The sequence below is a fragment of the Heloderma suspectum genome, chromosome 2, assembly GCF_057233095.1.
Source record: "Heloderma suspectum isolate Gila_16-S chromosome 2, 16-S_ref, whole genome shotgun sequence".
Classification (NCBI taxonomy): Eukaryota; Metazoa; Chordata; class Lepidosauria; order Squamata; family Helodermatidae; genus Heloderma; species Heloderma suspectum.
Window position 1 is genome coordinate 137668971 of NC_139459.1, and position 14916 is coordinate 137683886.

General features: G+C 47.0%; 1 protein-coding gene across 1 annotated transcript in view; it reads right to left on the reverse strand.

Annotated features, from left to right (window-relative positions):
* Window positions 1–4617: 4617 nt before the first annotated feature.
* Window positions 4618–14916, reverse strand: part of FRMPD1 (FERM and PDZ domain containing 1) — a 61857-nt gene continuing 51558 nt past the window's right edge. The window contains exons 13-16 of the mRNA XM_084834930.1: window positions 14209–14391; window positions 12866–13013; window positions 9647–10441; window positions 4618–8360 (exon numbers count right to left, since the gene is read on the reverse strand). Coding sequence (XP_084691056.1) covers window positions 6010–8360; window positions 9647–10441; window positions 12866–13013; window positions 14209–14391 — 3477 coding nt within the window. The 3' untranslated portion in view covers window positions 4618–6009. The remainder of the gene's footprint in view (window positions 8361–9646; window positions 10442–12865; window positions 13014–14208; window positions 14392–14916) is intronic.

A 14916-nucleotide genomic window follows, 5' to 3' on the forward strand; every position in this document is an offset into this window, starting at 1 on the left:
AAGATGCATGCAACCCCCGTTCCAACTTGCAGGTAACCCCACAATCCAGTTTAAAAGACACATTCTTATATATCCTATGTTGTATCATAGTTGGTGTAAAGTGGCACAACAGCAAGCAACAAGGAGGCTCTGGATCCACCCTTAAGGTCAAATGTACAAGAAAGATAGAAAGACTAACAACAGGGTATTACAAATATGTATTTTAAGCTAAACATTTCCGCTTCTGCCCTCATCAGCAGCTGTGCTGTTAAAGTGTTTAACAGTGCAGCTACTGATGAGGGTGGAAGCCGAAACATTTAGCTTAAAATATGTTTTTTAATGCTCTGTTAGTCTTTCTATCGTGTGTGTGTGTGTGTGTGTGTACAATACACACACAACACACACATAAATATCAACACACACACCAATAGTGAACTTCTTCTAGCTATTGGGGCACAGGTATGGAGATAGCTAACTTGAGCACACTCCGGGAGAGAGTGGAGAACAGGAAGGCCTGGCGTGCTACAGTCCATGGGGTCACGAAGAGTCGGACACGACTGAACGACTGAACAACATGGAGATAGCTGGACCCAAAAGAGCTCAGTGAGGATGTATGTTCAGGATGATGTTCAGTGGGTACAGAATGTTGACTGACTGAGTGGGGGAAAACGGAGGTGGGAGGAGGGAGTTAAGTGCCCTGGAAGACAGCATGGCTGGCATCCGGACCAGGAATATTCTGCACTGCAACTTTTTGTCGCAGATCCCATGTATATATACTAACAGTCAGAAAGAGACCACAGGGACCAGCAAAGAAGGCAGTTACTGCAAGCAAGTTCCTGCATTGGAGGCAGATCCGTGAGGCACCTCTGGAAGAGAGACATCTTGAATATCTGCAGCAAAATAGCTGGAGATAGGAAGGAGCTGCGCCTTTCTCAGAGCCCTCCCTTTCAAAGAAGAGAGATGGGCCACACAGGTGTGTGCCGTTCCTGACCTTGCCAGACAGCAGCAGCAGAGTCTCCTCCTCCTCCCTTCTGGAAACGTAACCCCTGGAGTGCAGGAGGCGCTATGCCTGCGGCCACGCTGCTGCCACCACCGGTGCAGGAGGGAGGAACATTGTTGGGCTGGACAGGGACGCAAGCATTGGGAAACGTTCCACTCCCTGAGCAGATGGGGCAGCGATCCGGGGCCCACCCAGGGCAGTTACGGCAAGGCTGGCCTGGACACGGCTGCAGCATTATAGGCAAAGGAAGCCCCAGGCTGCTGCCGGGGCTGCCGTCTCCCGGCTCAGCTAGGGGTTGCCGGCTGCAGAGGGTGCGGGGAAAGACACTTGGGGCAAAGGCATGCTTGTGTGACTGGAAGGAAGAGCGAACGCATGTGTGTGTGTGAGGGCCAACTCACACAGAGTCTAGGAGCGTTACCTCACCCTTTGACTAGGCAAAGTGGAGCAGCACCCCACCTCCGATGGCGAGTTACGGAGCAGTCCAGTTTCGGTTATTTGGTGTATTATCCTGCCATTTGAATTTTATTTCTTGGGCATCAAAATGTCCTGGACCATCTCTGTGTAGGTTGTGGGAGTGAGATCCACAGCCCATACAGCCCTTGCTGTGAGTTGGGGCCTACACCCAGCGCACACTTACCTGGGTGCTGAAAACCATAAGACACCCACAAACCCATGCCGCAGAGTTAGTGCATGCATGCTTGAATGCTAGAGCAGCCCTTGTTATGCATGCAGCAGCCATATAGCAGAGAAACTATGTAATTGTGTCATCTGTAGGAGGAGCCTTGGGTGGGGGGAGAAGTGAACCCAAATACCTCCTATCTAGGAGACAAGCCATATGCATGCGCAACCTGTGAGGAAGGGGTCAGTTTCAAATGCAACATCAGCAAAACAATTCAGCAAGGACGTCCTGCACATTTATCTATCGGAAAAGCTTCAGGGATGGATCCACTTCTTAGGTACCAGATGGTTCCTACAAGAGAGTGCCAACATATGTGCTGAGCCTGTGGGAAAACATTTCGTCAGATAGTCTTTCTTAGCACATGAGAGCATCCATACAGGAGAGAAACCAGACGTGTGGTTTCGGCATGTGGGAAAAGCTTGAATGCTCTGTCAGCCCTTGTGACATGCAAGAGGAATCCACTCAGGTGAGAGATTGCATAAATGTGTAGGTTGTGGGAAAGCCCTCAGTTAAATATTGGCGTGTACAGTCCAAAAGAGAACTCACAGAGGAAACCATACCTATATGTAACCTGTGGGGAAATGTTTCAGTTGCAAATTGCACTTTAGTGTACAGTGGAGGACCCCTATAAGCAAGAAATCTTGTGAATGCTCGGATTGTGAGAAACGGTTCATCCAGAGCCACATCACGCTTTTACACACAAGGCATCCGATACGTGGGAAGCCACATATATGCACAAACCGGCGAGCCATCTTCATTTGAAAAGCACACCTTCTTATGCATCAAAGAATTAACCCAGGAGAGAAACCACATGACTGCTCCAATGTGGGGAAATAGGCAGTTGTGTGACACAGTGCATGAGACTATGAGAGAAAGCGTACAGGGAAAATCATGTGTGGATGTTCTAGGCGGAGAGGTCTGCTCCAACATCAGTCGTTTCTGTATATTTAAAAAATGCATACAAAATATTTAGGCTGAGAAGTGTGAGATAGAAAAGTATGCCGTACAAGAGTCACAATGCACATTGTAGGGTGAAGATGAGCTGACCCAGTCTATATAGCAAGGATGGGGAACGTGTGGTGCTCCAGATGATGTTGGATTGCAACTCTCAGCATCCCTCACATCTGGAGGGCCACATGTTTTCCATCCCTGCTGAATAGCAGCCTGCAAAGGCTTTCCAACAGACAAGCAACAAAGACTCTCCAGAAAAACCACTAAGGCTGCAATCCTATACATACCTGGAAGTAAACCCCATTGAACAGAATAGATCTTCTTTGTGAGTAGACATGCGTAGAATTGCACTGACAAAGGCTTTAGTTTGGATTAATTATAGAATCATAGAACAGTAGGGTTGGAAGGGGCCTACAAGGCCATCGAGTCCAACCCCCTGCTCAGTGCAGGAGTCCAAGTCAGAGCATCCCTGACAGATGGCTGTCCAGCCTCGTCTTGAACGCCTCCAGTGTGGGAGAGCTCACCACCTCCCTAGGTAAGTGGTTCCACTGCTGTATTGCTCTAACAGTCTGGAAGTTTTTCCAGACATTCAGCCGGAATCTGGCTTCCTGTAACTTGAGCCCATTATTCCATGTCCTGCAGTCTGGGATGATCGAGAAGAGATCCTGGCCTTCCTCTCTGTGACAACCTTTCAAGTACTTCAAGAGTGCTCTCATATCTCCCCTCAGTCTTCTCAAGGCTAAACATGCCCAGTTCTTTCAGTCTCTCTTCATAGGGCTTGGTTTCCAGTCCCGTGATCATCTTTGTTGTCCTCCTCTGAACCCTCTCCAGTCTGTCTGCATCCTTCTTAAAGTGTGGTGCCATAATAACTGGATGAAAAAAATCTTGTGATGAACAAAGGGATTCCTTGGAAGCAGAATACCAGAGTGGGTAACATTTATAATGGGCCAGTGTGTAATCCTAACTGTTTTTAAGTTATTAAATCTGGTTTGCATTCTGCAACCATGGGTACATTCTTGCTTGCCACTGCCAACCTCCTCCTCCAATCCAAGGCTGGTTCAGGAGTGTGAAGGAGAATTCTTGCACCCCTGCATTCCATCGTACGCGTGGCTTGGCTTGTTCTGTGCCAGGGGGCTGGCTGCTGACCAGAAGTAGGTTTTGTGCTGCACATGTCGCACATTAGACAAAAAAACAACAACAGCATTCTAACCATTTTGGTAATCAAAACCCTTCGACTACAGACTGTGAAGGAAATGGACTTAATTTTTAAAGCTTGGTCAACCAGCTTCTCAAAGATCTGTATCTGAGGCCTAGAATTTAATCTGGGAACATGCCTGTTTGCATACATGTACGCAGGTGTACAGACGCTTTGTTCTGAGAGTCAGCATTTTTAAGAAATGGTGAAACTGAAGTTTTTCTGCAGCCAAATATGTTGATGGATGTCTTAGCCGCATCATGAACTAGGTAGACAGAATCTTGCATTGTTATTTTTTTAAAAGGCGTTCTCCCTTTTTAATAGGATGTAGATTGATTTTCTTAAAATAAATACAATTTTACTGTTTTATTACAGTAATTCTGCATCTGAGGTTCATGCTCACACCCTGCCTACGTGGCTAAATGTACTATGAAGAGTTTAGACTCTCTAAAATTTGGATTTTAATGCAAGTTTCAGCAGAGGTATAGGTTGCAATCCTATACACATTTTCCAGGGAGTAATCCCCACTGAACACAATGTGGCTTACTTTTGAGTAGACGTGTAGGATTGCACCACTAGTTACACTGTGTTGTGTGGCAGCTGTTTAACAGTTACATATGTTTTTTGGGGGGGTCCCTGTACCCCCACTTTTGACCCCAATCCATCATACATGGAGAAATTTCAGCTATCTGTTGCCAAAGTATCCTACAACTTTGACACCATGCATTTGGGTTTTTTGGCAGGTGGGAGGATCCCCTCAAAATAAACTTCCTGGTGAGGGCTTACATATTAGAACTAAGACAAACAACGTTGTATGGCAAAACTAACTGATTTATTGCGGCACAAACTTTGATAGACAACAGCTTAATCCATATGAGATGCATGAAGTGGACAGAGAAAGTGCTAGAAATACATTCACATGAGGTACACCATTTAGTAAGCCAACAGGGTACATTGGGGCTGGGCCTTTAAATGCTATTAACAGCTTGTGGAAAGGTAACGGTAGAGGTCGTGGGCCATTGTGCACACACTGCATTTCTGTAGCTTTGAGAACACATGTTGCTCCTGGAATCAATGTTCAAAGGCAGTGCGTCGTAAGTCCAATGGGAAGGCTTGTTCAGAATGAAGGTTCCTGAGCTCCTCATTGTGGCACTGAAGCATGTGATCATGAGTGTGGGAAAACGTCCCACCATCCGCCACACTTTCTGTGAGTCATCATGAGTTCTGCACAACCAACACTTGAGACTAACACAGGCAGCAGACAGCTTTAGGAGCCATGAGATGAAATGACACACCCAGGCTCCTACATTAGAGCCACCTCGATTAGAGCATGATCAGCCACGTCTGCTTTTGGAAATCCACCCCAGTTGGCATTGCTTAAGCATCAAAAGCCAGATTCCTATGCAGAACACACAGATGCCTGTGGTATACTTTCTTTGACCTTGGTCAATATTTCCACAGGCTGCCCGCACATGCCAAAGCTGTAACATGAAAACATTTTCAATATACGGGTCCATGTGACATGCAGCATTCTATCTCAGCCAGCCTTAAAAAACAGTGTATGGTTAGTGACAACTTGACACTTGATGCTGCATGAACGCACACAATGGCCGCTGTTAACACCAGGAAAGGACCCTGAGTCACTGAAAAGAGATTAATCTCTTGTGCTCTTTACCGTATGGCACAGGAAAAAAGCAAGTTGGACATGCACCCAGATATGGTTCGATATGAGGAATGACTTATCCTGCTGACTTCAACTTATTTAAGTCTTGAGCATTAATATCCATTCAAGCAGGGGTGGCTGACTGTTACTCTGTTGGGGGCTACATTCCCTCATGGCTAATCTGTTGGCGGTGGGCAGGGCCAGTACCAAAAGTGTCACACCTTCCCTTGTTCCGCCTCCTCCTTTTCCCTTTCCCTGTTCCTTCCCACCCAGCAGACTGCCAGAGAAGTGACAGATCACTCTTGCCAGAGGTCTGAACTGATCGCATGAAAAGGACTTCTGAAATTAGTCTGAGGGCTGCATGAAATTAGGCCAAAGCCCACAGGTTGCCCACCCCTGCATTAAGGAATGAGACCAAACTATAGAATCACTTACTTCATTCTAGCTGTTATACATACATTATTTTTATTGGGAGAATGGTTGGCTAGGTACTTCCCCACCAGAGGAGGAGGAGGAGGATGGGGTGACATCTGGAGAAGATCTCATACACCAGACGATCCCCTGAATTGTTGCACAAGGCAGAAGAGGGCTGCAGTGAGGGCAGTATACTGGCACACAAGCAGTTTTATGCTCAAACTGGGATAGCCCCTCTCCCAGGCTTGCTTAGCTGCCTGTACAAATTGCCGATAGCTGCATACAACATCCCTCAGATTGATTGTGAGGTCTTTGTGCCTCCTACTGCAAAGGCCACAGTTTGTGAAATGAAAGCACACTTCTGTCAGTTGGAGAAGGTTCTGGAAGGTCTCCTGAATAGCGTTTTGTGTCTCTGAGGAAGGCCCGTGTGTTTTGATAACTTTCTGGCAACTGGACATCAGCCTTTGTGATTCCATGTACAAGGTGTTCTTATTTTCTGAAAAATGGGCTGAACATTTATCCCGAGGATGTTTTATTCTGTTTCCCCAAAACTGACTTAACATTTCCTGTAGCTCTTCCACATTATCTAACAAATGGTGGAAGTCAAATTGTGAGGCACACATTCTATCCTTTATATAGTTCAGTGCTTTGATATGAGATTCTGGAAGCCACACGTGATTTTTACAGTCTTTGGGGTTACCATTAACATAGTTATGTTCTTTAATGAGTCTTCTGGGATACAAATCTAGAGACAGTGGGCTTCTTGTTGATGGTGGGGTTGTTAACGGCCCCTCAGAAGTACCACAGGCGACTGGACTGGTGAATTCTAATTCTGCCTCATTGTCTAGCCCACGGAAACAACTTGCATAGGTCAAGTGGCAACTGCATCTGTCTGTTTTATGTTTCACTGCGAATGTCTCCGTAGCATCTTCTGTTGAGTTAGAAGAACACAGAAATGATTGCTTTGAAATATCGCTGTCCTCACTGGGCCCTGCAGACTTACGCAACTTGTCAAGCGAAAAGCAGTCCAGTCCGTCTGAATTGTCAGCTTTTCTCTGCTTCATATTCTCCTCTGTGGGAACAGTTAATGGACTGGGCAGTTTATATTTATAATCCACATGCAGGGCATCTCCTGCGAGGTCTTTCTCCTCTGGCTTCTGGTCATCAGCATGTTCTGTAGATAGACACCAATTCTGAGAAGGAGGCACAGCTGATAGTGGCACTTGGCCTACGACATCATCTTTGAAAGAGGCCTGATTAACCACAGGGATGCTCTGGCCAATCATTCCCTGGTGTTTATCATCTGTCTTCTGGCCTGTGTCTGCATGACTGACCATCGAACTAAAAGCAAGCCAGGACAGGCGCGTCACTATCCCCGAAGCACCATCACAGTGGGAAAGCAGCTCGGTTGTGTCTGAAAAACCCAGCAGTTTATCACCTTCTGTTTTTTGTGAGGAGCCTTCACTCGGCACCTCGCTGGCATTTTCTGGGAGTGGCACACCTCCAAGTGCCTGGCTTGATTCACGCAAGGTGGGGCCACCTTGGACACTTTTGCAAGGGCCTAGCGCAAGCTGCTCCTGTTGCTCCACCTCCTCAGCAGGCAGAAGATCCTGGTCCAAGGTTGGCACGTAAGATGATTGTTTGCCTTGGTGGTTATTCAGAGACCGGGAGGGTTTGGTAGTTGTGTGGATTATTTCCTCAATCAATACGTAACTGACCCCTGCTTCCGGCAGGGCTTTTGCTGTCCCCACTGTATTCCCTAATGCTTCCTTGACATGATGCCCCGTGTTTGCTACACAGTGTTTCTGAACCCTGCTAGGCGTTTCTGCAACGTCTTCTGTTTTTTCTTTGCAAGTGGTGTTAAGCTCTTCCAGCTGAAAGGGGACTACCGACATACTTAAAGAACTTCTCTGGTGGACAGGCATGTAGGACGAGATCAAAGAACTATCATGCTTCTCTGTGGAGAAGGAACTAGGGGTGAAGTCTGATCTTCTTCTACCTTCCTGGGAATCCTGGAGATGAGCGGCAGAGACAGGACATACGAGTGAACCAGTGACCGACTTTGTTTCTGATGAATCTGGCACCATCTCCATTAAGTCGGATGAAGGGGTTGTATTTTTGGCCAATTGGACTTGCCGTTTGACTTCAAGGACATTAGACTCACTCTTAGGGTCTCTCAAGGAGACCACAGCTGGTGAGCAGGAAGGACTTGAAAGGACAGGTTCTCCATCAGAGCACATATAATCAATGTTCTCCAGGGAGTGAGGAGTGAATGGAAAAGTAACATGTGAGGTATAATTAGTCTGTAGGAAAGACCTCCTTTTCCTCAGGCCGTTGTCACACCGTGGCTCCTTTCCTAGCCTGTGCTTGGGTGTCCTTCTGCTTTGTCTTGACAGGACGTTTTCACCCAAGCTGCAACAAGGTGGCTCCTTTGGTGAGCTCAAGTCTTCCATACTGTGTAGGGACAGGTCTCCAGAACCTATAAATAAAGAGGAGGCAATCAATGTGGAGAAACAGTTTTCATGTGCTGTGGATAAATGATCTGTTCCTTCAATCAGTGATCCAAAAACAAACATCACTGTTAACTGCGAGAAGTTTTTTGAGCCCCTGCAAGTGAGACAGGAGGCTTTCCTGTCTCCTGTCCACTACAAGCATGAGATCTTGGGAGGAGAGAGCAAAGGGTTGGAAGACATGAATATGCTGCTGGAATGGTGTCTCCTGCTCCCTTCTCCAGTTCTCTGCCTAGCTGCAGATAGGGGGAGAAAACAGAATATAGCAGCATCCTCATCCCCACACACACATTGCGAGCAGGTTGGGCTCCTTTATGGCTGGAGCAGAGGTAATTTTTTAAAGCCTCCTCCCACTTAAAAACCAAGATATGAGTCCTTCATGTTTCAATAGTAGCTTGTGAAGTTCTTTATACAGTGCTGATATCTTGGGATTACCTAAGGCTGCACCCTAACCCTCACCCCTGACACTTCTACAAGCTAATTTACACAACCAGCAGATGTGCACAGAGCTGTCCTCGTCATGTGAGAACAATACTGAGAGAGTAAACTTATTACTCGATAAGTACCACCTCAGGTGATCTCTGCCAGTTAGTCCTCCATTCATCCAAAGAAGCTGTGAACAGAAAGCTGGATGCCAGAGGAGATACTTGGGGCCCATAGTCAAGAGCAAGGCCAGTGAGCTGGAAGCTGCCGGTTGGAATCTCGGCTCTCGCTGGGTACAATCCATTCACTCTCAGCCTTAGACACTCCGAAGGAGATCATCATTTTGACCTAGACTTAGAGTGGCCGTGCGGTCTGCTTTACAGGGGACACTTTATCTGACGGGCTGTCAGAGGACAGTCCTCTATTTGAAGGCACACTCTATTTGAAGGACTGTCCAGTCCAAGTCCAGTTTAAAGGTGAAAAAAACAAGGGAGAGCCACCCTATAAACCTGAATTTGGCCATCAACAGTTAACACCTGTACAACAGCCTGAGCAGACATATGGGTCACCTGGACACAGTCTTCCCCTGTATGGTAAGATGTCGCATTTTTCTATTTAAATTATCGCTAAATATTTATAGCTAAATAAAACATTAGCATATGTAAATGTTACGCAAATCTCCGTCCTCTTTTTAGGTGACGTGTAAGTGGCTACCCTCCCTAGACTTAAGAGGGCAGTTATAAGGAATAACAAAATAACGCTTGCTTTGCATTATACCATGCTGCCCACACAGTCAAAATGGCACATCAGGCACACATCCCTTCTGGCTCACCCGCTCGCATCTCTGTAGGCGCCACCCTTTCTGCTGTGTCATAGAATTCGTCGTCTGAACTGGTATCGTCAAAGCCAGGGGGAGGAGCCAAAACGAAGCCCCGCGCTTCACCTTCCCCAACACAGATTCCCTCGTCTCTGTCCAGCCCGTTCCAAGAGCCACACTCGGGGCTGTTGCTCTGGGTGTTCCTCTCTCCGCTACTGGCTGGGGAGATGTTGGCACAGAGGCTGTAGTACTCCATGACGTTGTTCTCCGCCAGGCTGGACACCAGAGCAGAAGCACTCGTTTCGCTGTCTCTTCTGAACGGTGCCTCAGACTGCACAAGCGCCGGATAAGGGAGGGAGGGTGGCAGGAGGAAAGAAAAGAAACACTCCTGTGCTGCGCAACTTCCCTCTTCTTGGTCTGTACCCGAGAAGGCCTTGGCATGGCCTGTCAGCTCCTGAAGGGTGGGGGCGTGAAAATCGAAAAGCTCGGGCCGGCTTGAGGAGCATGCTTCTAAATCGTCCTCCTCTAGGGCATCCATAGAGTCGCTAGAACCACTGGTCTTAAGTTCCCGGCTCTCCATGTTGGCCGAGTCAGAGGCTTCCGACAAGCTATCGTTTGTGTTGTTGTACCCATTGCAAAAGCTCTTCCCTTTGTCCTCTAGATGCTTCCTTTCTTGCTCCTGCTCCCCTTCCCCCTCAAGTGGGGGGTAAATGCTGCTGCACTTGGGCGAGTGGGCTTCTGAAAACCGGTCCAAGGAAGAGTCCAGCTCAGAAGATTCTTCAGAGTCGCTGCCAGTTCGAGACTCATATCCTACAAGTCAAAACACACACAAAGATGGCTTGTTGGGAGTGGCTCCTGCTTGCAACCTGCCCCAGAACTCAACTGGCACACAGGCTCCCCGGAAGTGTATTCTAGAACCTGTTTTCAATATGAGGATTCAGCCCTGCTATGTGTGACAAAGAGTGCCTCTGAGCACATGCAGAATGCTGCTGTCTTACTACTGGATAGCCACAACTGCCACATGGGCTTCTCAGATCACAGGGACTGGTGTTCAACAAGCTCTCCACTACTCACACACACACACATGGGCAAATATTAACTGGCTTCTATTTCTATCACTTTCTAGCCTGATCAAGACATAGAATACATGAAGCTAGGGAGACTGGAGTAGTCGGTTCTCAGGTCCCATTGAGTTCTAGAGATAAAGTGAATAGGCCGCTATTGGATGCAGATCTCCCCTCAAACTGGAGGTCATCCGAGGTGTGAGTGAGAGAGAGACCACCCCAAAAGGTATCCCTGAGTATCCCTTTTAATTCCTCCCATCCAAATGAATGGCTAGAAATTGCATTCAGCAAGGTTTATATATTCATATGTGGTGGGTCATGTCCTGGTGGTGTTAATCGTTTTGGAACATGGCATTTTCAGAAATGGCAAACATTGCACACCAAACTATCTGTGTCATATCAGCGTTGGCTCTGTTAACAATATGGGAAGAGCAAAATGCAAAAGCAACTTCTAAGCATTTCATTGTGTTCATGCTGATGGCAGCTCACAGGGTAACCTATGAGTTGGAGAACTGCAAAATGTTTAACACTGAAGCCCTGGCACATGAAGCCCTGGCAAATAGCCCTGGCAGAAAAACTGACTTATCAAATTAGCCAGAGGTGAAGTTAAAATTATTATTATTACTACTTCTTCTACAACGACAACATTTATATCCGGCCTTTTTTCCTCTTGCAAGGAACCCAACAGTGGTTTACATGATCCTCCTCCTCTCCATTTTAAACTCACAACAACCCTGTGAGGTAGGTTAGGCTGAGAGTTGGCAACTGGCCCAAAATCACCCAGGGAGCTTCATGGTCAAGTGAAGACTCTAACTACTACACCCCACTGGCTCTGATTTTTATACACTCTGACTTTTCGACAATATGGCATGATTTGATTACATACACATTTCAAGGACATATGCAGCACCATCCATCGAAGCCTTTCCTCAGATTATGGAAAAGGGGCTAAATATAATTTGCTATTACGAAGAACCACAAAGACGATCTCCCAATGCAGCCAATGGATCCTACCCATATTTTGGCATGTAAAGTAGTAGAAGAAAAAAAGACCATGTTAAACGTACTACCTTCCGTCGATAATTAGACTTGCACCCGATGGGGCTGGATTCAGATTTAAGCTGGATCAATGGCACTGGTGGAAGTGGACTTCCCCGGCCCCTCCTTCCCAGGGCAGCCCCTCCAGTCCCCTGAAAGTGCTGCACAGAGAGTCAGGAGACCCTGCTGAATGGGGTGAGCAGTGGTGTGTGTGGGAGGGGAGCCCTCCCTCTCCCAGAAGGTCCCTCCCTCTTGCAGAAGGCAGATCGTGGATCCAACCCAATGGTGTGCTTTCCCCATGTTTGTATGTTTGCCTGTCTCTGTATTTAGAAAATTAATTGTTAAAAGTACGAATAGCTGCCACTCGCTTCTATGGGGAGAAAAGCAAGCACTGTATGTCGGGTTTCCAGGCCCTCCTCCCGAGCAGTAAAAGGAGTCAGAGACTGGACTTACAACCCACACTCTCTGAGCTAACAGCCGCTCTTCAAAACCATCAGAGTCAGTAAAAGCTAGAGGCTGCCCTCAGGGTCTAAATGGCTAAGATGAGTCCTCTGATAGGGAAACTTCAGTGGGGAAGAAAGTTGCCGCTCAGCTAACAGTAGGCTACTGCACAGTACTCGAATGGCTTTCTGAGCCCCTCCCTCGGATGGGTCCTCCCTCCCTTGCCTCTGGTTGGTGGCCAGCTTGGCAGAGCACCTCCTTCCCTTCATAAAGGTCTGCCCTCTTGGCTCAATGGCGGACTCTTGTGCCTGCCAATTCGTGCCCTTCCTCCCCCTCTGAAAGAAGCTGATTTCCCACCACAGTGGGAGGGGAAGGCGGTACCTGTACCTGACCCACCTGACTGATATGCCCTTGGGAAGGTTCCTTGCTGGCTCCTGGGGAGTCTTGGGGAATTTCCTCCCCCGCCCCCTGACCCAGCTGTTCTTCTAGCCCCACCTCTGGATCGGAATTGGACTCTTCAGACTCCACAGGGAGCCTGGGCCCAATCCTGACACTGTACTTGGGGACATCACTGTGGCAAAGACTGCTCTGCTTTGCACATCTTTGCAGCGACAGACGCTGCTGCAACTTTTCCCTTAGCTGGTCAGATTCCTCCCAGCCCTTTGGTTGTCTAAGGCAGCTTGGTCTGTACCTTCCTCAGCCGAGAAGCGGTGTGTTTGGGGCTTTCTCTCCCCCCAAACAAATATGGAACTGCCCGAATCTACAAATATCCTGTAGTAGCCACTGATGAGACAAACCATATCTTTGGCACTGTTGGATTCCAGCAGCAGAGTCAGCACCTTTGAAGGAGGGGACAGAAAACAAAAACAGGCTGAAAAGATTCTGAGACCTACAGTAGCCTTCTCTAACCTGGGGCCCTCCAGATGTGATGGACTACAATTTCCAGCATGGTTGGCTGGGGGATGCTTGGAATGGTAGTCCAAGTCCAACACATCTGGAGGGCACCAGACTGGGGAAGGCAGATCTACATAAATATGTATCTACCCTAACTCACAGATTCTTTGGGTTAGATCCAGAAACAGGACTGCAGAAAGGGAGAAAAGGGGTCAATCCCCCCTCCCCATCTTCCACAGTTCTGATAATTATCAGCCCCCTCACAGCTGACGCTATCTTCATTTTTTAAAATCTGTATATTAAACGCAATGATGTATTTAATGTCAGGTCTAGTTTGGCCCTGGATCACAGCCTGAAATGGGCTGAAAGAGGAGTCATAAACGGCTGCTAAGATCAGTGGCTTTTGGCTCACTTTTTTTTCATCCCACGCATGGATGGGGGGAAAGATAAACTTTACTTCAGCTCTGGCTTGGGCTAAAGGCCCAGTAGCATGAGGGAAAAAAATGCTAAATTGTAGATCATGCCTGAGGATGTTTATGCAATTTTATTTCTCTAGGTTATGCGGAGTGTCTAGGTCTTGTAAGATCTTACGAGATTTTGCTGGAACCAATCAGAAGTTGAACAAGCAACAATCTTGAGCAGAGAGCTGCTGATCCTGGCACAGAGTCCTTATAGGACAAACTTCTCCAACATGGTGCCCTCCAGATGTGTTGGACTACAATTCCCAGCAGCCTCCACCAACATGGCCAATGTATAATTAAGGTATATACATTCTATACTGTCAAGTCTGGCAATAAATCCAAATCAGGCTGCCAGAAATGTAAGGAGCTTAAAACAAAAAGACCAAAAGAAACTAAAGGGCAGCAACTAATCCTCCAATTGTTCAAAACAGACATGCCCTTTTGTGGAGAGGTGAAGTGGCCCCATGTTACGAGTATGTACTGGGCCCAGAGAAATGATGCTTGAGCCCTGAGGGCTGATAAGACTGGGTGACATGGACCACTGATCCCACCTGGTATAAGGTGTTTCCCATCTCCTCTTTACTATTAAAGCATACAACTGCACATTTTGGAAAATAACACAAAATGGATCTCCCATCCATCCATACATACTTCAAAGAATTGTTAAGGTCATGCTTACCTTTATATCTTGCAGGTAGATTTTTACCATGTTCACTCTGTCCGATTCTTCCATAAGTTCCAGTTTGCTGATGTTAGCAAATTCTGCCAGCATGGTTACAATGTTGAGTTTGTAATTAACGACTTGACTGATTCCATATTTGGCTCCCACCAAGAGGGCAACACACGATTCTCTATCCTGTAGCTACATGGGGGGGGGGGAGCAGCTTAAACTCCAACTTAGAATGCTTTGCCAGTGGTGAGTTTGTGCATGCATGTTCATCACTCAGTGGCCAAAACACCACATTGATGACTTGCACATGCAAGTCAGCCTTTATGCAACAGATGCTACAAACAGAAGTTTCATATCGCCACACTCAGTATTTTTCCATTAACACTTCCAGCCGTGAGTCATGGGATGAAAATGTGTGAACTGGTCCCTACTCTGTTGAGAAAGAGAGCATTTCTGAAAAGTTCAGAAACTCTTTTAACCATCGCTCTCCAGCTAACATCTAAACTAATATATAGAGAATACCATACTGTATATTGTATACATAAAGGATATTGTTCTGGAGCCAGTATCCATCCTAGCAGGAGCATTTTCCTCATACTTCAGCCTCTACTAGTCTTTGTGAACCGCCCACAGAGCTCCGGCTATTGGGCAGTATAGAAATGAAATGGAATAAATAAATAAAAAAAAATAAAATAAAGACTGAAGAGGAAGCAGGAA